This window comes from Larus michahellis, chromosome 5, assembly GCF_964199755.1.
Source record: "Larus michahellis chromosome 5, bLarMic1.1, whole genome shotgun sequence".
Classification (NCBI taxonomy): Eukaryota; Metazoa; Chordata; class Aves; order Charadriiformes; family Laridae; genus Larus; species Larus michahellis.
The window spans coordinates 74036144-74054519 of record NC_133900.1 but is presented as its reverse complement, the minus strand read 5'-3'; the positions used below and the strand labels follow the sequence as shown (position 1 = coordinate 74054519).

The 18376-nt window shown below is 36.8% G+C and overlaps 1 protein-coding gene across 9 annotated transcripts in view; it reads left to right on the top strand.

The window, feature by feature from the left end:
* Positions 1–18376, top strand: part of CORIN (corin, serine peptidase) — a 149710-nt gene that overhangs the window by 17936 nt on the left and 113398 nt on the right. For all 9 annotated transcript variants that reach the window (XM_074587998.1, XM_074587992.1, XM_074587999.1 and 6 more), the window contains exons 2-3: positions 245–389; positions 10511–10963. In XM_074587998.1, coding sequence (XP_074444099.1) covers positions 269–389; positions 10511–10963 — 574 coding nt within the window. In that variant the 5' untranslated portion in view covers positions 245–268. The remainder of the gene's footprint in view (positions 1–244; positions 390–10510; positions 10964–18376) is intronic.

Sequence of the window (18376 nt, the reverse complement as noted above, 5' to 3'; positions counted from 1 at the left end):
AGAAATTTCAATGAAGCTGTAAGTCTGTGGATATTGGGTGGACTAAACTAAATTATATGGATTACACTTGGCTGTCCACCAACAAGAAAGTTTACATACAACTTTTCATTAAGAATCTAAAAGCCATTTATAGCATATATTGAAATCATATAGCTGTTCTGTGTAATGGGGAGGACTGCTGCTGAAAACGTAGGAGTTACTAATTGACACCAGAATGATAAAACTGTGCTTTCTTGTTTTTCAGGTTTTAGGAACAGATGAGGATAATATGGGGGATAGTTGCTCTCAGAAACTGGCTTCTGCCAAGTTCCTTCGACTTTTGCTCCTAATTCTGATTCCGTGCATCTGTGCCCTTATCCTTTTGTTGGTGATCCTGCTTACCTTTGTAGGTGAGTGCTAATGGAGTAAATTGACACATTTTTAATTCAGGAGACTAAAATTGAAACTGCATTCTCAAGTGCTAATGTAATTGTGTATGTCAAAGATACATCTTAGCACATCTACCTAACAAACTAGTCTACCTTGTGATTTAATAATGTCGGAGAAATAAGTATGCTAGTTAGATAAAATGTATTTAAGGTACCGAAGAGGAAACCACTTCTGAATTTCTCAAGGTAGATTTTTGAGGAGCACGCTACCTTGAGCATGTAGCATGTAGATGGTTTTCAGCTTTCATTTTACAAGTACAAAAAGATATTTATGTTAGAACTTTAGATTACTGTCACTGGAGTGGAATATTTATCCCTTTATGGCACACATTGATGTGCAAATCTGATTTTTATTTTCAGGTGAAAGTTAATTTATAAATAGCCTCAAATCTTTCTGGACAGCCTACAAAATATCACTGTTTAACTAAGGAAAAATATGTTCATTTCTTATAAATATGAAATATGTATCAATGCAGAACCCCAAGTATGTTTTGTGGAAATTTGTTCCAGGTATATAAGATTTCATAATGGCTTAGTCTGTTAACTAACTTTGTGTCTGTAAAGAATTTAAAGGTAACAACTTATTAAAAAAAATATAATAAAAAGCCTTCCCTTTGTTACCTTTAGAGAAGCTGACATATCGTAAAATCACTTCAGCTACAACATGAGAAAGACAGTAATGCTAGGTTAAAGCATTAATTTTTCAGGAAAAAAAAGAAGTGAAAAAATCATCTGTTCTGCTTTCAGTGCTGGGAGTTTCTGGGATTTTTACTTCTTTTTTTTTTTTTGCTAATGAGAATAGTTTTTAGTTGAGCTTCCTTAAGTAATTCAGAAGTACATCTGTAACAAATGGAGTAATATGTGAGGTGTATAAATATAAATCTGTTTTCCTGTTTTAAACACCCAATTTCAATACACATCATACAATCAAACAGTTAGCAAGCACAGGAAGAAACTAAACACTTCTCAATAGCACCTTCAGCACTGTCAAAATCAAGACAACTTAAATCTGTTTTCTCAATTCAGTCTGTAAAGGATTTGCAACAAGACATTGTGGGCCTGTTTTTTTCATTTAGCTTAAGTTAGGGAAGTAAAAAAACCAACAAAGCTAGTGAATGTTATGATTGACAAGTAAGTCTTGGAATGTATCTTTAAACTAAGAACAATCTGAAATGGATTAAGATCAAGTAAATCTGGCAATTAGGAAATATGATGCCATTCAATTTACTTTCCTTATGTTTAGCATTCCATTTGTATCCCTCATATCCTCTGCCCTAGATTTTTGTTCTTTGGTGAGAAAGCAGATAAAAAAGCAGGTGTATTTACGTCAGCTCTACTCAATCTCCTCCTCTGAGGCATGTATTGACATAACACTCATTAAAATGTATGAAATCCTCTGGGGAAATGGGACCTGTTCTGATACAGCTTACAGAGCAAAAATCAGGACTATCTCCTCTTAAGTCAATGTAAGTACTGTAGGGTGAAGAATAAGGCTTGGTGTTATTACGCAAGTCTAAAACTGGCAAAGCTCCTTTCAGCATCTTTTGAATTAGCATGATTATTATTAGTATTCTTCTCTCTCAGCCAGCAGCTTTCATTTTTTGTGCACTGATAGCCTAGAAACAAATATATCTGATGACTGGAATTAAATTAACAAATTCTGTGAGCATCTTTAAAGTGTGTGTAATATAATATAGTCTGTTCTTTTTGTTGAGAATACACTATATCCAGAATAGTAGCTCATTTTCATTTCAGATTAATAATAACTGAATTCTGTTACAGTCTAATATTGGTATGAGGACTTAGAATGTAAGAAATGAGTTGATAGTCATGACCGGCTAACACAAATTATTCAATATATAGGAAATTCTATTCTCATTTTTTCACAAAATGGAGGAGTTAAATTCTGTGGTTGACATTCTGGTATCTTTCACTAGTGCTTAAAACCTAAATAGTGAGCTCCAGTGTATCATTTAGAACCTTATGAACTTTTTTGCTTTGACTTTGGTAACAAACTCATCAGAAAATTATATTTTATATTATATTATATGCCATTTATATTTTGCAAGAAAATATTTTGTTTCCTGTGGTAAATTTCTAAGTAATTACTCTTTTCCTTCTGTAATATTTTTTAATTAAATGAGGCTGATGATACACATGAAAAACTGTGCACGCACCTTAGAACTTTCCAATTCACTTTCCTTACATCTGTTTTGCTGCCTGCACATCATTGCAAGCTCTGATGTTGAAGAAACTGAAAAGTTGGTATGGGTGGAAGGAGACAGATAGAGCAGTACAGTTATATTGCAGTAATAGAGAATGTCCTACTCAAGGTGTGTCATGGGGGCCTGTTTTCAGAATATTTCATTAATCAACCTTTCAAAAATTGTTTACCATCAAAGTATTCAAGATGCAAAGCCCTTGAAAAAGTTATTTTGTTAGAACTGTGTACAAAGAAAGGACAAAGCAAATTATCAATAGAGATACACCTTATTTTGACTAAAGATGGTCTTTTATGGTCCGTAGAAAAAAAATAGCAAGCTGAGTTGTTTAGCTATGACTTCTCTTAAGTACTTACACTCTGGCTCTGCGTACTCTTCTCTCTCTCACCAGGAATATGGCATGCTTGTCAACCAGTAGAAGAAAACTTTGTAATGAATGAATGTTGTTTCACTCATTGAAGTAGAGGCAATACCAGTTGCTAGAAAGGAATTCTAGCCTTTAGACCATGACCATAATAATTTGTTGATTGCCTGTGTTATATCGGAGGACGGGAGGGTTTAGCAATGGTCCTTGCTTTGGACTGTTGAAGACCTAACATGCAAGACCTTGACCATGAAGACCTAACTCAGCAATATAAATTTGAAAGGCTAGATTATACATGACTAAAATTAATGATATCTTACAATTTCATCTGACCCCTATAGACATGAAGAGCCTTCTAATAAAATTGGTCCATAATATTTTTCTGGGGATTATAGTTAGCGTAGTGCAGTAAATTTCATTACTTTCCAGAAAAACAAACAATAACTGAATCCATGGTGTGAATAACGAAATCTTTCTTTAAGATGGAGAGATGTAAGATCACCTTCAACTTGTGTTGAAATGTGTATGCTGTGTCCCATTTTGCTTACACTGAAAAAAAATCGTTAACTAATGAATAGTATGCAAATATTACAAAGGTGAAAATTAGCATGTTTGTAAGAATGAAAAACCTCTGGCATTTTCATTCTTTTCTTTGCAGAGAGGCAATGTTCTAAACCACTTGAAATATTGTTTTAAAAAGTCCTTCACATCTGATGAGCATTATACCAAATTAAATCTTTTTTTACCGTAATTGCTTACTATTGCAGTTATTTATCTGGGAAAACAAAATGCTTTATACTTACAGTTCCATAAAGGAAAATCAATTATATTTATTTTATAGGGATAAATGCGTTCCATGGTAGTTGTCCCATTCCTCCCATTCCTTCACAGCAGTATCCTCAGCTCATACTTAGATGGTCTTCTACCACCTCCTGTTAACAGCCATTTACGACTAATACTTTGTTTATTGTCTTCTGTAGAATTCAGAACAAGTTTTGTGACGCACATAAAGAATGATTTCATGTATGTCAGACTTTTATAATCCAGTTGTAATTTTTGGGCATGTGGTCATGCTTCAGGACCACATCAAATAAGCCTGCCTTTCAGGCAAGCAGCATACCCTCTATGCACAATGTTAGGCATTCATGCATTTTGCAAAATAATATTTTAAAAATCTGTTAGTTTGTCAACACTGGTGGGAATGCGGATTAGAATTAAAGTCTCTAAGATGCACTATGGATATGCAAATAATTGAGGTTTTGGTTCTCTCGCTGTCCTTAAGTTATCAGCACGTAATGTTTATATTTTGTCTCTGACGTATTTTGAAATTAATTTTGGTTCTCAGTGAGAATTCTTACAAGTGTTATGTGTGATGGGTTGTTTTTAGTATTTTCATCTTAGTCTCCTTAAAAACAAAGCTCACTCTAATAGCTGCATTTTTATTATCCTTCATTATTCATAAGTACGAACCAGCCTGGGCAGTTCTCAAATCGTTCTGTTGCTTGAGAAATCCGTAGCATGATTCTGTCCCCCTAAGAGATGCTGTCGGTGTTCTTGCATGACACTGGTTGAACAAAGATTGTCACTATTATATTACCTGCTGGATCTGTATTCTCCTTTCCCTTCCCCTTCTGAGAAGACAGAAGAAGCTGTGTCTCCTTCACAGAGTAAACATCAGGAAAAGTACATTTTAGTAAAACTGCTAGGCTTAGCTTTGTGCCTGTTGGATCCTCCACATTCATAGGGTAACATGCATATGTCAAGACTCCTGTATCAATTTGGAAATCCAACTGTACTGGTCCATAAGGAACTTTTTGCTGCACAGAGGAAGTTAAAGTTGCAGGAATTATACTCTAGAGTAAAAGGATCTTGATCCCCGAATCATTTGGACTAGTTCTCCAAGTAGTAGTTCTCCAAGTGATGTTGAACCTCGAGGCATATGACACATCTTCAAAATCTAAAGTGACTAGCAGCATGGAGATCCAAAAGTTGTAATTGTGAACGCAATATGAAATGTAAACAATTTCATTGCCAATCAATGGCAATATTTGCTGTAAGACAGGTATCTAAATTTAGGAGTTTAAAATTAACATATAAATAAACCATTTGGTCCTGGGATATTTTCTGATGGAAGATGGTAATCATCAGCTAAATGACCTGCCTGTTCTTTGATTTGATCTTGCCAACACGGCTATATTATGGGTAATGTCCAAAGGAGCGTATTGCAGAGCAGCCTGTATTTCACCCATCTAAAAGAACTGATTTAGTCTAGCAAGCCTTCTTTACTGATACACCTGGTATGTTGGGGAAAAAAAAGATGCTGTGAATATAGCTCCAGGTCAGAATGTCTGCTGTGAGACATCACTGAGGTCAGTGGGGAATTGTTCTTGTGATCTAGAGAATAATAATGGACAGAAGGTCACAGTGACTGAAGCATGGATTCTGTTGTGGCGTAATTGATTCCCAAGGAGCCCATAGAGCTTTATTTATTATCCAGTGCTAAGTGAGTGTTTAAGACAGGCACAGAGTTCAGGATTGGATACTGAATTGCAATAGAGTCATTATGTGTATGTTACATTTCATTTCTTAGGTTAAGAAAAGCTTTATAAATAAAAATTTCTAGTTACATGACACATTTTGCTCAAGAGATGGGAAAAAAAGAAAGACACCAGATAAATTTTTTTTTATTAGACCACAGTTTTATGACTGTAATTAGGAACTTTCAGGCAACAACAGCTGTTAATATGAAAGGTAGCTACTGTTTTCCCCTCCAGCCCTTTAGTATGATCCTGATATTTTTGCCAAGACTTTGTTGCCTGAGAGCCAGAAGTTGATGATAGGGAAAATCTCTCCTTTCTGCACAGAAATCTGTCCTTTCTGCACCGGACCTTAGGAGCCCAGACTTGTTCTGCACCTTCTTTAAAAGATGCCTTCCACAAAATCTACTTTGAGTTCCGTTTTATTTGGGAATTGATCCATTATTTTCATAAGCCACCTGTTAAGTTGCAAAAAAGTTAAAAAAATAATTACAGCTGACCTCCTTTTTGGCCCCTTGGGCAGCTGGTAAGCAGCTTAAGGTAGTGTCTTTACTTCCCAGGAGGAGCAGGATAAAGTCTATTACTGCAGCTCAACTGATATGCAATGGTTTGGTATGCTGTGGGACCTCCATATTGTCAGTGACCTGCCCATTTCTTCAGAGTGCAGAGTCGCAGGGACAGACCCTGCAGAAGAAATCTCAGTGGCTACGTGCTGGCTAGTTATAGTAGTGAGTTGGTGTTTTATTCCTTGTGTAACTAACTGCCTCATCCATTACACATACTTTGGTAGGCTGCTTTACTCTGTTTCATTATCTTTTTAAATAAACTTGGTCTTTTTGAGATTTCCTGCTGTGAACTGCAAGAAATCACCCACAGTATACACTGCCAAAATCTCAATTTAATGGCTTGAACAATGTGACTATTTCTTAGATCTCATAATTGTCCATTTCAGATCTTTAAATGAAACATTAATTCCCCAATAGTGAACAGGAACTGGAAAATGATCAGTAGAACTGTTGGCAAGGCATCACTTTGAACCGAATGAGCTTGGTGCCAGTTCCATGTTGTACCAAACACAATGAAGGCCAGCATGCTGTATATTTCTGTCATCTGGACGTGCCCAGCTGTAGCTGGAGATGCAAATCCAAAATGTTGACAGCTGTTTCTCACTAATTAACTATCTGTCTTATGATTTACTGTCTACAGCTCTATGATTTACTGTCTACAGCTCTGTATGAACTCACATAAGAAGAATAGTTGGATACAGAGTGCGGTATACATGAATAACATGCATATTCTGTATGTGTTGTATGGCTGTTAGCAGACAATGACAGAGAGTAAGTCAGTTCTCATTACTGAAGAGATTACAAAAGAATGGATTGTTTTAAAGCATCACTCCGTTTTCTTAGGTATCTTAAAATTTACATAGTTCCTTCAGGGATTTAGATGCTAGAAAAATCTCCGGTATTTTTCTAGCTTAATTTAAGATTGAAGATATACAGTAGCATTTTTAGGGAAGGAAAAGGATGAGAATCAAAGCAAATGGAAGCCTAACTCAGCTAGTGGCCTCTCTAGCCTGGAGTTGTGTGTTTGAATTGCCTACCATGCATTGGGAAGATGAGAGGATAGGAGGAAAATGTGGGGAGGGAACAAGGTGATTAGGGAAGGTAATCCAAAACCCTCACATACTCAGTGGAAGCAGAGTTGCCATCTAGAGCTAGCCAGTGCAGAATGCCTAACAGAGGTCTATGCCTGCCTCTCTCAAGGGCATATGCACCAGAGCCCAGGCTCGTGTTATTTTGTGGGGCAAAAAACTGTTAAAAAGAATTTTAATACTACTCATTGTCAGTAGAACAATTGAGGTGATACAATTGGTAAGGTCTTTTGTGTAGATGAGATTCATTGTGTGGTACACTTGTGAAGAGGAGAAAGGGAGCTATCACTAGGAAACTGTGAAAATAGAAGAAAAAATGTTAGTGTTGGAAAGATGGGTTGAAGAAGCAAACAAGCATTTGGGGATCTCAGTGAAAGAAGTAAATGTTCTTATGGGTAGTGATAGACATAGATATTATTTATAGTTCCAGAAAAAGAATGAAATAAGGCTTAGCGTGGAGAGGATAGAACCCAGCGGGTAATTTCAAGATTTTCCTTACCAGTATTTATTGTCCCACTGTATTAAACCAAAGGGTTTTTTTTAAACTTCTTTCAAGAGTTTACCCGTCTTGTAATGTATTACCTGCTGTTCTGCTGAGTGATGTATAAATAGCTAATCATTTTTACTTTAATTTTAAATCATTATTCATAGCCCTTGGGACCAATGTTTTCTAGGCTTTTTCTATTTTTGTGTTGAGTGGAGGAGAAGAGAAGAAGAGCCTAAGGAGGAGGAGGAGAGAGAATGTGAAAAAAATCCCCTCAGCTATTCTTGAGTTACAGAAAAAAAACATGCACTTTTCCAAAGGAGGAAAAAAGCTCGTTTTAACTTTTCGAAAACCACAGAAAAAACTACTGAAGTTTCAAACTTGAAACAAAGTAGGCTTCTGAATCATGGAGTTTTAAAGCTTTATTTGGAATCAAAGCATCGAAGTAAAGCTACGTATGAGTGAGCACAATTTCTGAGCATGATCAGTCACAATTTCTTAAATTTTAGCAAAACTTATTACTACTGGTCCCTATTTGTGAAAACAGCACATTCATTTTTCCCATTTGGCCTGACCAGAGGACTCAAGTGAAAAAAAAAAATTGCTGCTGAAATAATTTGCAGGGGGAAGATTTTTAGTTGGTTCTATAAAATACATGCAGTAAATTCCTCCAAATCCCAATGAATTACAAACATTTGCTGGTGGAAAAACAGAAACCTTAACATGTGTGGATATAAAGTTCCCCTGGGCTCTTCCAGTAGAAGTTAGACACAAAGATTTACTTACAGTTAATGACAATGGAGCCAAAACAACCCAGGCTGGATAAATAAGTATATGGTAAATCTCAAATGGTAACTGTTTCACTGGACTCCATTATATTTCAGGAATCTCACAAGTTTTTCTTGCTGGTTCCAATTGCTATAGTTAGAGGTTACCCAATGAAAAATAAAATGCTAGTTCTCTTCTTATCTATAAAGCTTGCTAACCCAAAGTCACTTCAGATTGTAACTGGAAGTTGGGTTCTTCTGGCATTGTTAGTTGTTCGTAGCTGTGATTAATAAAGATTTCCTCCTGCCCAGTCCTTGAACTTCAGACCAGTGAACTGATTTAGTCTCGATGCAGAGTGCACAAAGGGGTGAGAAGAGGGATTCAGTAACAACAGTGGGAAGGGGCTCAGGATACCTGAGTGAGCACAGGCTGTGTGTGGTGCCTGGAGCTGGCAGAGCAGTGGGTTTGGCGAGGGAGAGTGCCTGGAGTGGTGATGGGTGAACGATGCCTGGCTGAGAGGTGATCACGCAACCAAACATTTTGGTAAACACAATAACCAAACTGAAAACAAAACTCAGGAGTTATGGTGGTGGGTGTTGTGGGGACTCAAAAGTCATCCGTACCAAACAGCTAATGAAGGATCAAATCAATATGAAAGCCTAGGAAAAAAATGATTTTTTTTTTCCACACATCAGAGTGGAAAGAAAAATCTGTGTGATTTGCCTTGAGTTCAGAGGGTTTGTAGAGAACAACAGGAGATGAATTCTCAGTAATGTGCTTCAGGTGTGACCATCTTTTTGGCTTGAGGGCCTGTAGCTAGCAGTAAGGGTGAGAGAGAAGAAAAGGAGCTGAAAGGATAAGGGGAAAACACTTATCTTTCCATATAGAGCCCAGCTGGAAGACGCCATGTTTTTGGCCTTTTCTTTCAATTTTGCCTAAGGAAAGGCTGTTGTATTTGTGTCCTATTGTTGAAAGGATAAATATTCTTCACTCCCTTGTTTTTAATTTATTGTCTTGAAACAATGTGAGGGGAGTGCTTAAATATCACTGTTAGGAGCAGACAACATGAAAAGCTACTAAAATTACTAATTATTGCCAGGGTATTTAAAAACAGTGGGAAGATTTTATGTTTTGAGGGATTAGTTTTAATTATTTGTAATCAAGTCTAGCTGAACTATATTTATTATGATTCTTAAACCCTTTTACGTGAATAGCTAGTGGCAAAAATTGCTTTTGCTATTTACCGAAAATTTCTTATATTGTGATACAGAGTTGTGCTTTTCTTCTAGCATTAAATATGACTCTAATATATTTGGTTAAAAAAATTGAGTTAGCATTTGTAGTTTTTATTATAGATAACTAAGGTATATGTCCTATACATGGTTGAGATGCCTCCTTTATTATTTGCATTAACTAAATATCTCAGTAATACTCACAGGTTAAAAATAGATTCTCTTACTATTTAGTTTGAATTCCCTGATGCTTATAGGATGCATCTCCTTAGTGTTACGTAGCTGGTTGGATTTGTGAACTATCATTACTTGCAACTGTTCAACACATACAACTAAGGAAAGTCTGTGTTTGTCTATGATATAATAAATGAACAAAAAAAAAATACAGTAAGTGCCTAAAATTTGTGATATGACAATATATTTAAAGTCCAGTATCAGAGAAGAATGACAAAGAACTCATGGACCTGTATTTAGCAGTGGTAGTTAAATTACATAATCCTATATAGAGAAAACAGTACCTCTTTCCATTTTAAATTTATTTCTCCATTTATCCTGCAGTAGTTACAGCTTTTGTTTTGATGTGCTACTGTTATTTTGTTGCTACATTAAATTCTTAACTTTAGTTCTCTTTGATTTTAACTTTTAAATAAATGTTACTTTTTTAATCTGTGCCATTATATTTAGAATTATAGAATAGTTTGGGTTGGAAGGGACCTTAAAAAGGTCATCTAGTCTAAACTTTTATTAACCTTCCAAAACAAATTGTTGACTCTTATCCTCCAGGTGATGGTAATTTTGGTCCTTTTTTTCCTTTCTTCCAGGGGTGTTAGAAAAAACATGCTTTTATTCAAATGGAAGTGAGGTCCTCACAGTTAATGGTGACATTGAAACATCTGGTGTTCTTTTGCCAAACATTGTCGAAAACAGTTCCAAGACTGGTCCTACAGTGGATCTCAGCACACGGCCCTCTTCCTGGACCACCACATCTTTATCCCACATTGACCAAATGAACAAGAACTCAAATATATTTAGAGAGACTTTCCAGGAAAATGCATTTGCTCTTGCAACTCAAGCCACAGTGCTCAATCCTCATCCTACATATGATGCTGGTTTGGCGGAGGGCTCTGAAGACAGCACCCAGCTGCTTGCCACTGCAGAGGAGCCGAGTTTGTGGTCTACAGATGCATCCTTTAACAACACAGAAGGGATGACCACTCTGCCGGTATTAAGTTCTACCCGCCCATCTGTGTCACAAAAACTGGATCAGAAAAAAAGTAAGTTTACATTTTATTTGGCTCCATACTTCTGACTCAAAAAGTATAGAACATGCTGTTGACATTCTTCCTAATGTGTTCCCATGAGTTTGAGGAATGTGCTCCTTTTGATAATTTATTTTGTCATGTACATTCCGTGTTGCAAGCAAGTGGTTTCTTACGATAATATTTGATTGACCTCATTTGAGAAAGATGCAGTAAATTCTTTCAGGTATGGATACTTACAATATGTTCTTCAACTGGTGATAATCATGCATGCTTACGAAGACTGAACATGAGTTATTACATGCCGTATTCAGTTTGAATTTTCTGTGTTTTTTTAAAATTATGTAAGTGGCAAGTACCTTCCTGATCTTGGGGAGATAATTACAGTTACCACTTCTTCTGTGTTAGTGGATAAATTTTTCTCAAATTTGAAGCAGTTTCTCTATGTAGCAATAAAGTTCCAGTGAAGTTTCTGAGAACTATAATAAAAATGTCTAGAGAGAATAATAATTAACTGTGATCATGTTTTTTTTTGTTTGACTATGAAAGTAGGTGCATTACACTAGTCCCATGGTAATTTTATTGATTCATCATGTCAGTAGTAGTGAAAGGTTTCCTGATACTGTTTTGCTAACAACTGCAACACTAGGGTATCATATTAAAATGAATTTGTTTCTCTTGAACTGCATATCATTCCTTTGTTCTTGATCCCACCAGAGCACAAAGCAAAACTTATTCTGGGTCATAGAGAGATCTGAAATAGATGAAAGGAGATAGTCAGTGACCTGAAAGTCGCATGGTCTATTAAGTGTATTTTTAAAATTTCTATAAAATGAAAATGAAGAGTATCTGACAGTGACATCTGTCAGTGACATCACTTCTGAAAGGCCACTGAACTGTATGTTATTTTGAAGAGCGGGTCTGTGTGTCTCTACTGGATTCTGTACTTGGTTAAGTTGTGAGATATGATATTAGTTATCTGAAATTTTTTGCTCTGCTTGTTTTTTTTTTAAGCATTCTTCCTTCAGGAGTTTGTCCCCCTGCACCCTCATCTTCAAACAGGCAGATAAAAGTTGGGAAACATCTCTGTTTATGTCTTTTTCTTGTTCTTTCTGGAGTGAATTAAAAGTAGGGAAAACCTTCGAATAAGAGTTTCTTTTCTTTAAAACCTGGTACACAAAAGAGATTCCTTTTGAGGACATTTCAGTGGTAGCTCATTTTCTCACTCATAAATTAGCATTCAAATATAATAACTTACTGGGTGTCAGTGATTTGTCAGTATTTTCTTCTGTCCCCTAGACTGTAGTGACTCCACAGGCCATTTAAATGGTGCAGGCTTTCTGAAGGTTCTGTTTGCTAAATGAATTTTCTTAAACAGATTTATCTTTTATTTTCTCCCCTTGCCCCCCAATTCAGAACAAATGTATATTAATGCACGCTTGTATCCTATTAGTGATTCATTTATTTACTTCTTTTGGTAACTTTGTTAATTATCACTGCACCAAGGTACAGCATAAAAGCACAGCGTGCTACACTGCAGATACTTCAAACCCATAGGATTTTCAGTAATTACTGTAGCAAAGGACACCTCATGTTAGTGGCCGTATGATTAATGTTGAGCAAAACTGTAGGGCAATATACCACCTGTTTTTCTTAACTAGGTCTTTGATGTGTTATGGGGTGTAACTGATCCTATTTTAGAAGATGGTGTCTTTGCATTGCAGTCTTAGTAATTGGGTAGATACAGTATAGATATACTATGTAAGATTCTGTGTTTGTATTTGTATTCATCTGCCTAATCATCATATTTGAGATACCTGGAATTCCATGAAATATAGTTGAAACCAGTGTAAAACTTTTTTCTCTTTTCATATCATGTTGGAATGAACTCTTTTGAGATGGATAAAATGTATGTGTGTGTGTATGGGAGGTGATATCTTTCCCTCGTAGAATGCTGCCGCAGGGACAGTGCTACAGTGGCTCAGGACAACCTTAGGTCTGTATTTCTAAAGTTTCAATTATTTGGTGTTTGATATTATATAGAAAGGCACTTGTAGTCTGTGAAGAAATATAAGTATGTGCTCTATTGTGGTAAGTGCAGTTCATTCCAACAGTGTGTATATTCAGTAGGCATGACTACTTGGGATTCTACTGTGAGGTGGTTTCTTCTCTGTAAAGAGAAAAGGACAGAAGATTTTCAAAGACAAATTTGAAATACCACAGGTTTCTTTAAAAAACAAAACAACTAAAGAAAACCCATTCCAAACTGAGATATTTCAGGTTACATTTTTCTTCCCCTATCAGATACATCAGGAGCTGGTATGTTACTAATCAATAACCTCTCAGTCGTGAATTCCATTTTGAGGTGTTTTGCTTATCTGTATTCCTGTGGACGTTGCCTTAATTCTGTGTGTAGATACATAGAAAATGTATACATATATTGGGGATCCAGACCAGAAGAATTTGGTCTCAGAGTAACTATGTGTACCCATGGCTGTCCGAGGCATGGAGGACTACAAAGCAGGGGATTTTGAGTTCACAGGGCTCCTCACTACCTCATTTGTCCTGGCCTTTGCAAATTAACTCCTTGCACTTGTTCTCGGTCTCTTTGATCTCTCCTTTCCCACGAACCTTTGCTTCTTGGAGAGAACTCTAAGGTAACAGAGAACACGGTCTGATGTCCACAGGAAGTTCTTACATATTCTGATGCAGAGGGAGATGGGGAATAACTGGGACATGAGATATAAGTAAATTTTAGAATAGTGAGACCAGAATAGCCTTTTAGAGTAAAAAGTGGGTTTATTTTTTTTTTTCTGGACCAGTAAAACTTAACGACCACATGGGAATGGTGGTAGTAGATCAAATTAAGTCTCTCTTGCTTACTGTCTGGACCGAGCTGTGACCATTAGCATATGCCTAAAGAAGAATAAACTAGGGATAGCATAAATAGACACTTCAACATTATATGGTAGCAGATTCCAGTGATCTGCAGTGAGTCCTGATGAGCGTTCTCCCATGAATTTATATAATGACTTTTGAACCCATCTAACATGGAGGTTTGAGCTTTTTAGGCTTATCTTATAAGGAAATTAATCTCCAAATGAAAAGTGAGGCTGGTGTTCTGTCATCATCAGTGCACACTAGCAGATCATCCATCAGTACAAGTTTCATCTTGTTCAATGCGGGAAGTGAATGCATTTCTGTTGATACAGTGAGCATGCATAACTTGGACTTTATGCCGGTTTTACGCAGGGTGTTAAAAGACAAATGATATGTCATACAACATAGAGACTGACAGTGCAAAACCAACCAGACAAAATTCTCTAAACGCATTTGAACTGGCATTCATGTGTCCGTAATGTTTTTGGCCGTGGTTTCAGTATCCCTAGCGCTGAATTTGCTTTACTGGTGTACCACAGCTTCAATAAAAGACATTAGAACCCATTAATAAGAGAAATGATAAACATTGTGACTATATGATATTCACTCAAGACTTTAAAATAACACAAGTAAAATATTGCTGAGTTACTAACTGGAGAGGAATGAAATTTGGCACATATGACATCAATTATATAAAAAGTCCTTGAAGCGGAAAGAAGTTCTTTGGCAGAAATTCTATTAAAGAATAGATTAGTGGGTAAATGGAAATGCATGATGCAATAAGGAAGAGATGAAGAAGTTTACTTTCATTTTACAAGGGAAAGCAATGCCTCACAAATCTATTAGAAAGTTCTTCGAAGGAGTCACTGAAAATTCTGGTTAATACAACATACTTGGCTTTTTAAAATGCTGTTAACAAGAGCCCTCACTGAGAAGTCTTAAAGAGACTCTTCTCACAGACTAATTACTCATTAAAAGACAGAAGGAAAAATGAGAATGAATGGTTAGGCTCCACAGTGAAGAAGGTTACTGATGGAGTCTTACAGAGTTATCTGATCTGGGAAAGCAGTGAATAGTCAAGTAACGTTTCTGCTAATACAGAATTATCTGTCTAAAATGAATAGCTAGGAATCACATAAAGGTCTCATAGTGGAGAGAGTGTCTGATAAAATGTTTACATGACTTTGTGCCAGTAGGTGCAAAAGAATGCTGGAGAGTGGGGATCACCCCTAACTCTGTGTAATACAATGCTGGACTCTCAGATAGCTTTGCCACCAGAAAAAAAGACCTGACAATTTGCTGCAAACAGCATTCTGGCTCTTTGACTGTCAAGAAGGCAAACAAAGTGTTAGGAATCATCATGAGATCTGTGAAGAACAAAACAGAAGATCTCAGTACATCAGCATATAAGTTCAGAAAGATAATAGTAGAATTGGAAAAGGCAAACATCAGGCAACCAGACCAGTAGAGACATGGAATGGCTTAGATGTGAGGAGGCACTAAATAGGAGGAAGACGCTGTTTTCCTCCTGGAAAATAGCTGGCTGAGGTGTAAGTGGTTGTGGTAGGTATCCATACCATTTTGAGTGTCCTGGAGAAATGGAACAGGGAACAGTTACTCGCTGCTTTTCATTATATCAGTAGGTGCCCCCTTTTTTCAAAATTTTATTTATTATCAGTAAATTAAAATAAAAAAAGGAGACATAGCTACATCATGGAACTCATTGCCACAGAACGACGGGAAAACAAGGAAGTATGCAAATGCTTTGAGAACTTCATGAGAGGCTGTTCTGTTGGGGGCTTTTAATCACAGTAGTCCAGTTGCAACCTCTGACTTGTGAAGGCTCAAGATTTTAGGTTGCCAGAAATCCTGTTATACTCCTAGGTGGTTGTTCCTTACATTTTCCCTAAATTCTTAGAATTTTTCTTGAACATATAATGCTGGCCCCTGCCAAAGGTCACCTTCTGAGTTAAATGTATCCTGTGTTACCTCTCAGTTGGAAATCAAGTGAAGGAACACGTTTTTCCTGTTGAGGGACTTGAGTTTGTGTGAGTTCATGTTTAAATATTTTCTGAAGGCATGGGCCACGGTCCTAAGTCACTAGGATGGTTCATTGGAGAGTTTTCTGATAGTGAAAACATCAGGAAGGGGGTCTTAGGTGAACCAATAAATTCAGTAGTGTATATTTATGGAATTTAGAAGTATATGCGGTAATATTCTGTTCATCTGTCAATCAATGCTTAACAGAAAAAGAACCATGTACTAAATAGTAATTATCTTAAAGAATAAAGGATGTTGTTCCAAGATAAATATCAGTACAATTTTATTGGTACTTTTTGAAACAAAAGTAGGCTGCAGTTAGTCAGTAAAGTGGGAGACTAAGCAGGAGAGATCTCAAGTGTATGAGATTGAGCGGGATGTTTTCATTTCAAATGAAGCAGACTCCCTGTTTTGTAATACTGCTGATTTGGGGAGACAGGAAGGAGAGCGAGCAAGGGTTGACATTCTTCCTAGAAAAACATCCTGTAAACTAATGGAATATGCACTGGGACAGGAGGTATTAGTATCTGATTTTGCTTCTTCCACTCACTGATGTTTATGCATACGTATATTTAATATCCCTTTTTTTCTGTGCCAAGTCTCTCATACTTCTCTCCTAGCAGACAGTCTAGTAACCCCTCTATAGGCACAGGCCTCATCTGCTCTGAGAGGAGGGGAAGTGGCAGCTGTGGAGAAGGAGATTGAAGCACCCGCATGTGTTAGTAGGAGATGGCACTGGTGGTAGAAGAGGTGGTCCACAGAGGCTTTCATCTGAAGAACTGCCTGGCTGTGCAACTCCAGGCTATGCTGGGGAGTCCAGGGAGAGCACCGAGCCTCTACATCTTTCATTGGGAAAAGAACTGAGTAAAGAACTGAGTAAAGGATAGAAATAAGGTACATGTTTTTTCCACCTCTGGGTTATTCTGAATGTGCTTGACAGAGCGCTAGGAAAAGGCATGCATCCCAAATGAACGTGGATGTGGTTCCTGTTTAGCTCCTCCCTGTACTTGCACAAATATGTGGGAGGGTGAAAAAGCTCCCAAGCCCTAAACAGTTGCTTAGAAGAATGAAGTAGAAAAGTGCCTTCACAAAAGTGAGTCACTGTATCAGAGGACTTCTTAAGCATTTCAAAAACATAGCATTTATATTTGCTTGTTTGCATCTTTTACTCTTTTCCTAAATAACAAATATTCTTACTATGCAGAAGACTCTTGGGTGTTTTCATGTTTCATGCACATCTTTGAGCAATTTAATTTCTTTGCAATGCCCTGCTCAGCCTAGAGGTTATCCTATTGTCATTTAACTATGCTTAATTTATACATGAAATAAATCTCTTTGTTTCTACTCAGCATCTCCTACTTTGTATTTGGTGTTCTGCCACTACTAGAATCTACAGAACACTAGTCTGGCCCAGCTTTCTGTTTGGTAGAAAAGAGCAATATGAGAACCACTGTGGGGATAGCTGGATGGGATATGTCACATGTGGCACGGAAACAAGAAATTCCCTGCCTCTCTTTCTCTGCCTTGTGCAGCTCGTACTAAAGACATTTTTCTTCTACTGAAGTTAAGGTATCCTGTAACTGCATCCCAAGTCAGACCATAGGCTTGCATCTCCCTGATCCCCAGTGTCTCAAGCAGTGATCTAATAAATCACTTTGTCTTCTAGCTCAATTTATGTGTAATTACTCATAAAAGTTGGAATAGACCCATGTAAGGAGGAATAGCAATAGACCCATGGTAGATCTTTAGGGGTATTCTTGTCCTCAAAAAAAATAACATTCAAAACATTGTGGAAACATTATTTTCTCCTGAAGGAAAAATGGTTTTGATTTTTCAGATTGCCATACAAGAATATAAACAGTGGTCTCCTAAACCCCAGGCCGGGAGTTTAGCCACTCAGCTGTGGGGTTTTTTTGTGCAAATGCAAACAAGAGTAGACTAATATGGTAACTATTAATTTTGCTGGTGCTTGAGTTCATGCTTGAGAGTGTTTCCTCTTCCACCAGTAGCTTCTGTTTCTTTATCTCACCTATGCCTATATTTTCTCTCAAAATTAAAGAAAAAAAGTGAAAAAAGCTGCCCTAAAACTTTGTCAATGCAGTCCTCGTTAAAAAAATGCTTTTTTTTTTTTTCACTGGTTGAAATAGTCATTAGAGCCATTCAGGTTTTCTTGTCCAGCAGAAATTTAAAATTAAATGTGCAGTTGACATGGCAAAATTAGTGACTTACAAGAGAAACACATGGTGGATTTTCTCTAAATTCGATGGCAAGAATCTGGTTTTCATCAGTTTGCCTATTCCACCATTGCTGTTTCATATGGGTGCATGGGCATAGCTTGGCAAGGAAACCATTAAGCTTCTGACATAAAAGATGTATTAGCTGGAGTCTAAAAGATTCTTAAAAGTCATTACTCTTTATATAGAATATAGAGATTTTTTATTACAACTTATATAAGGAAGAAAAAGCTTATTAGCTGTTATCACCTGGTGCATTGCTGCTTTTGGATAA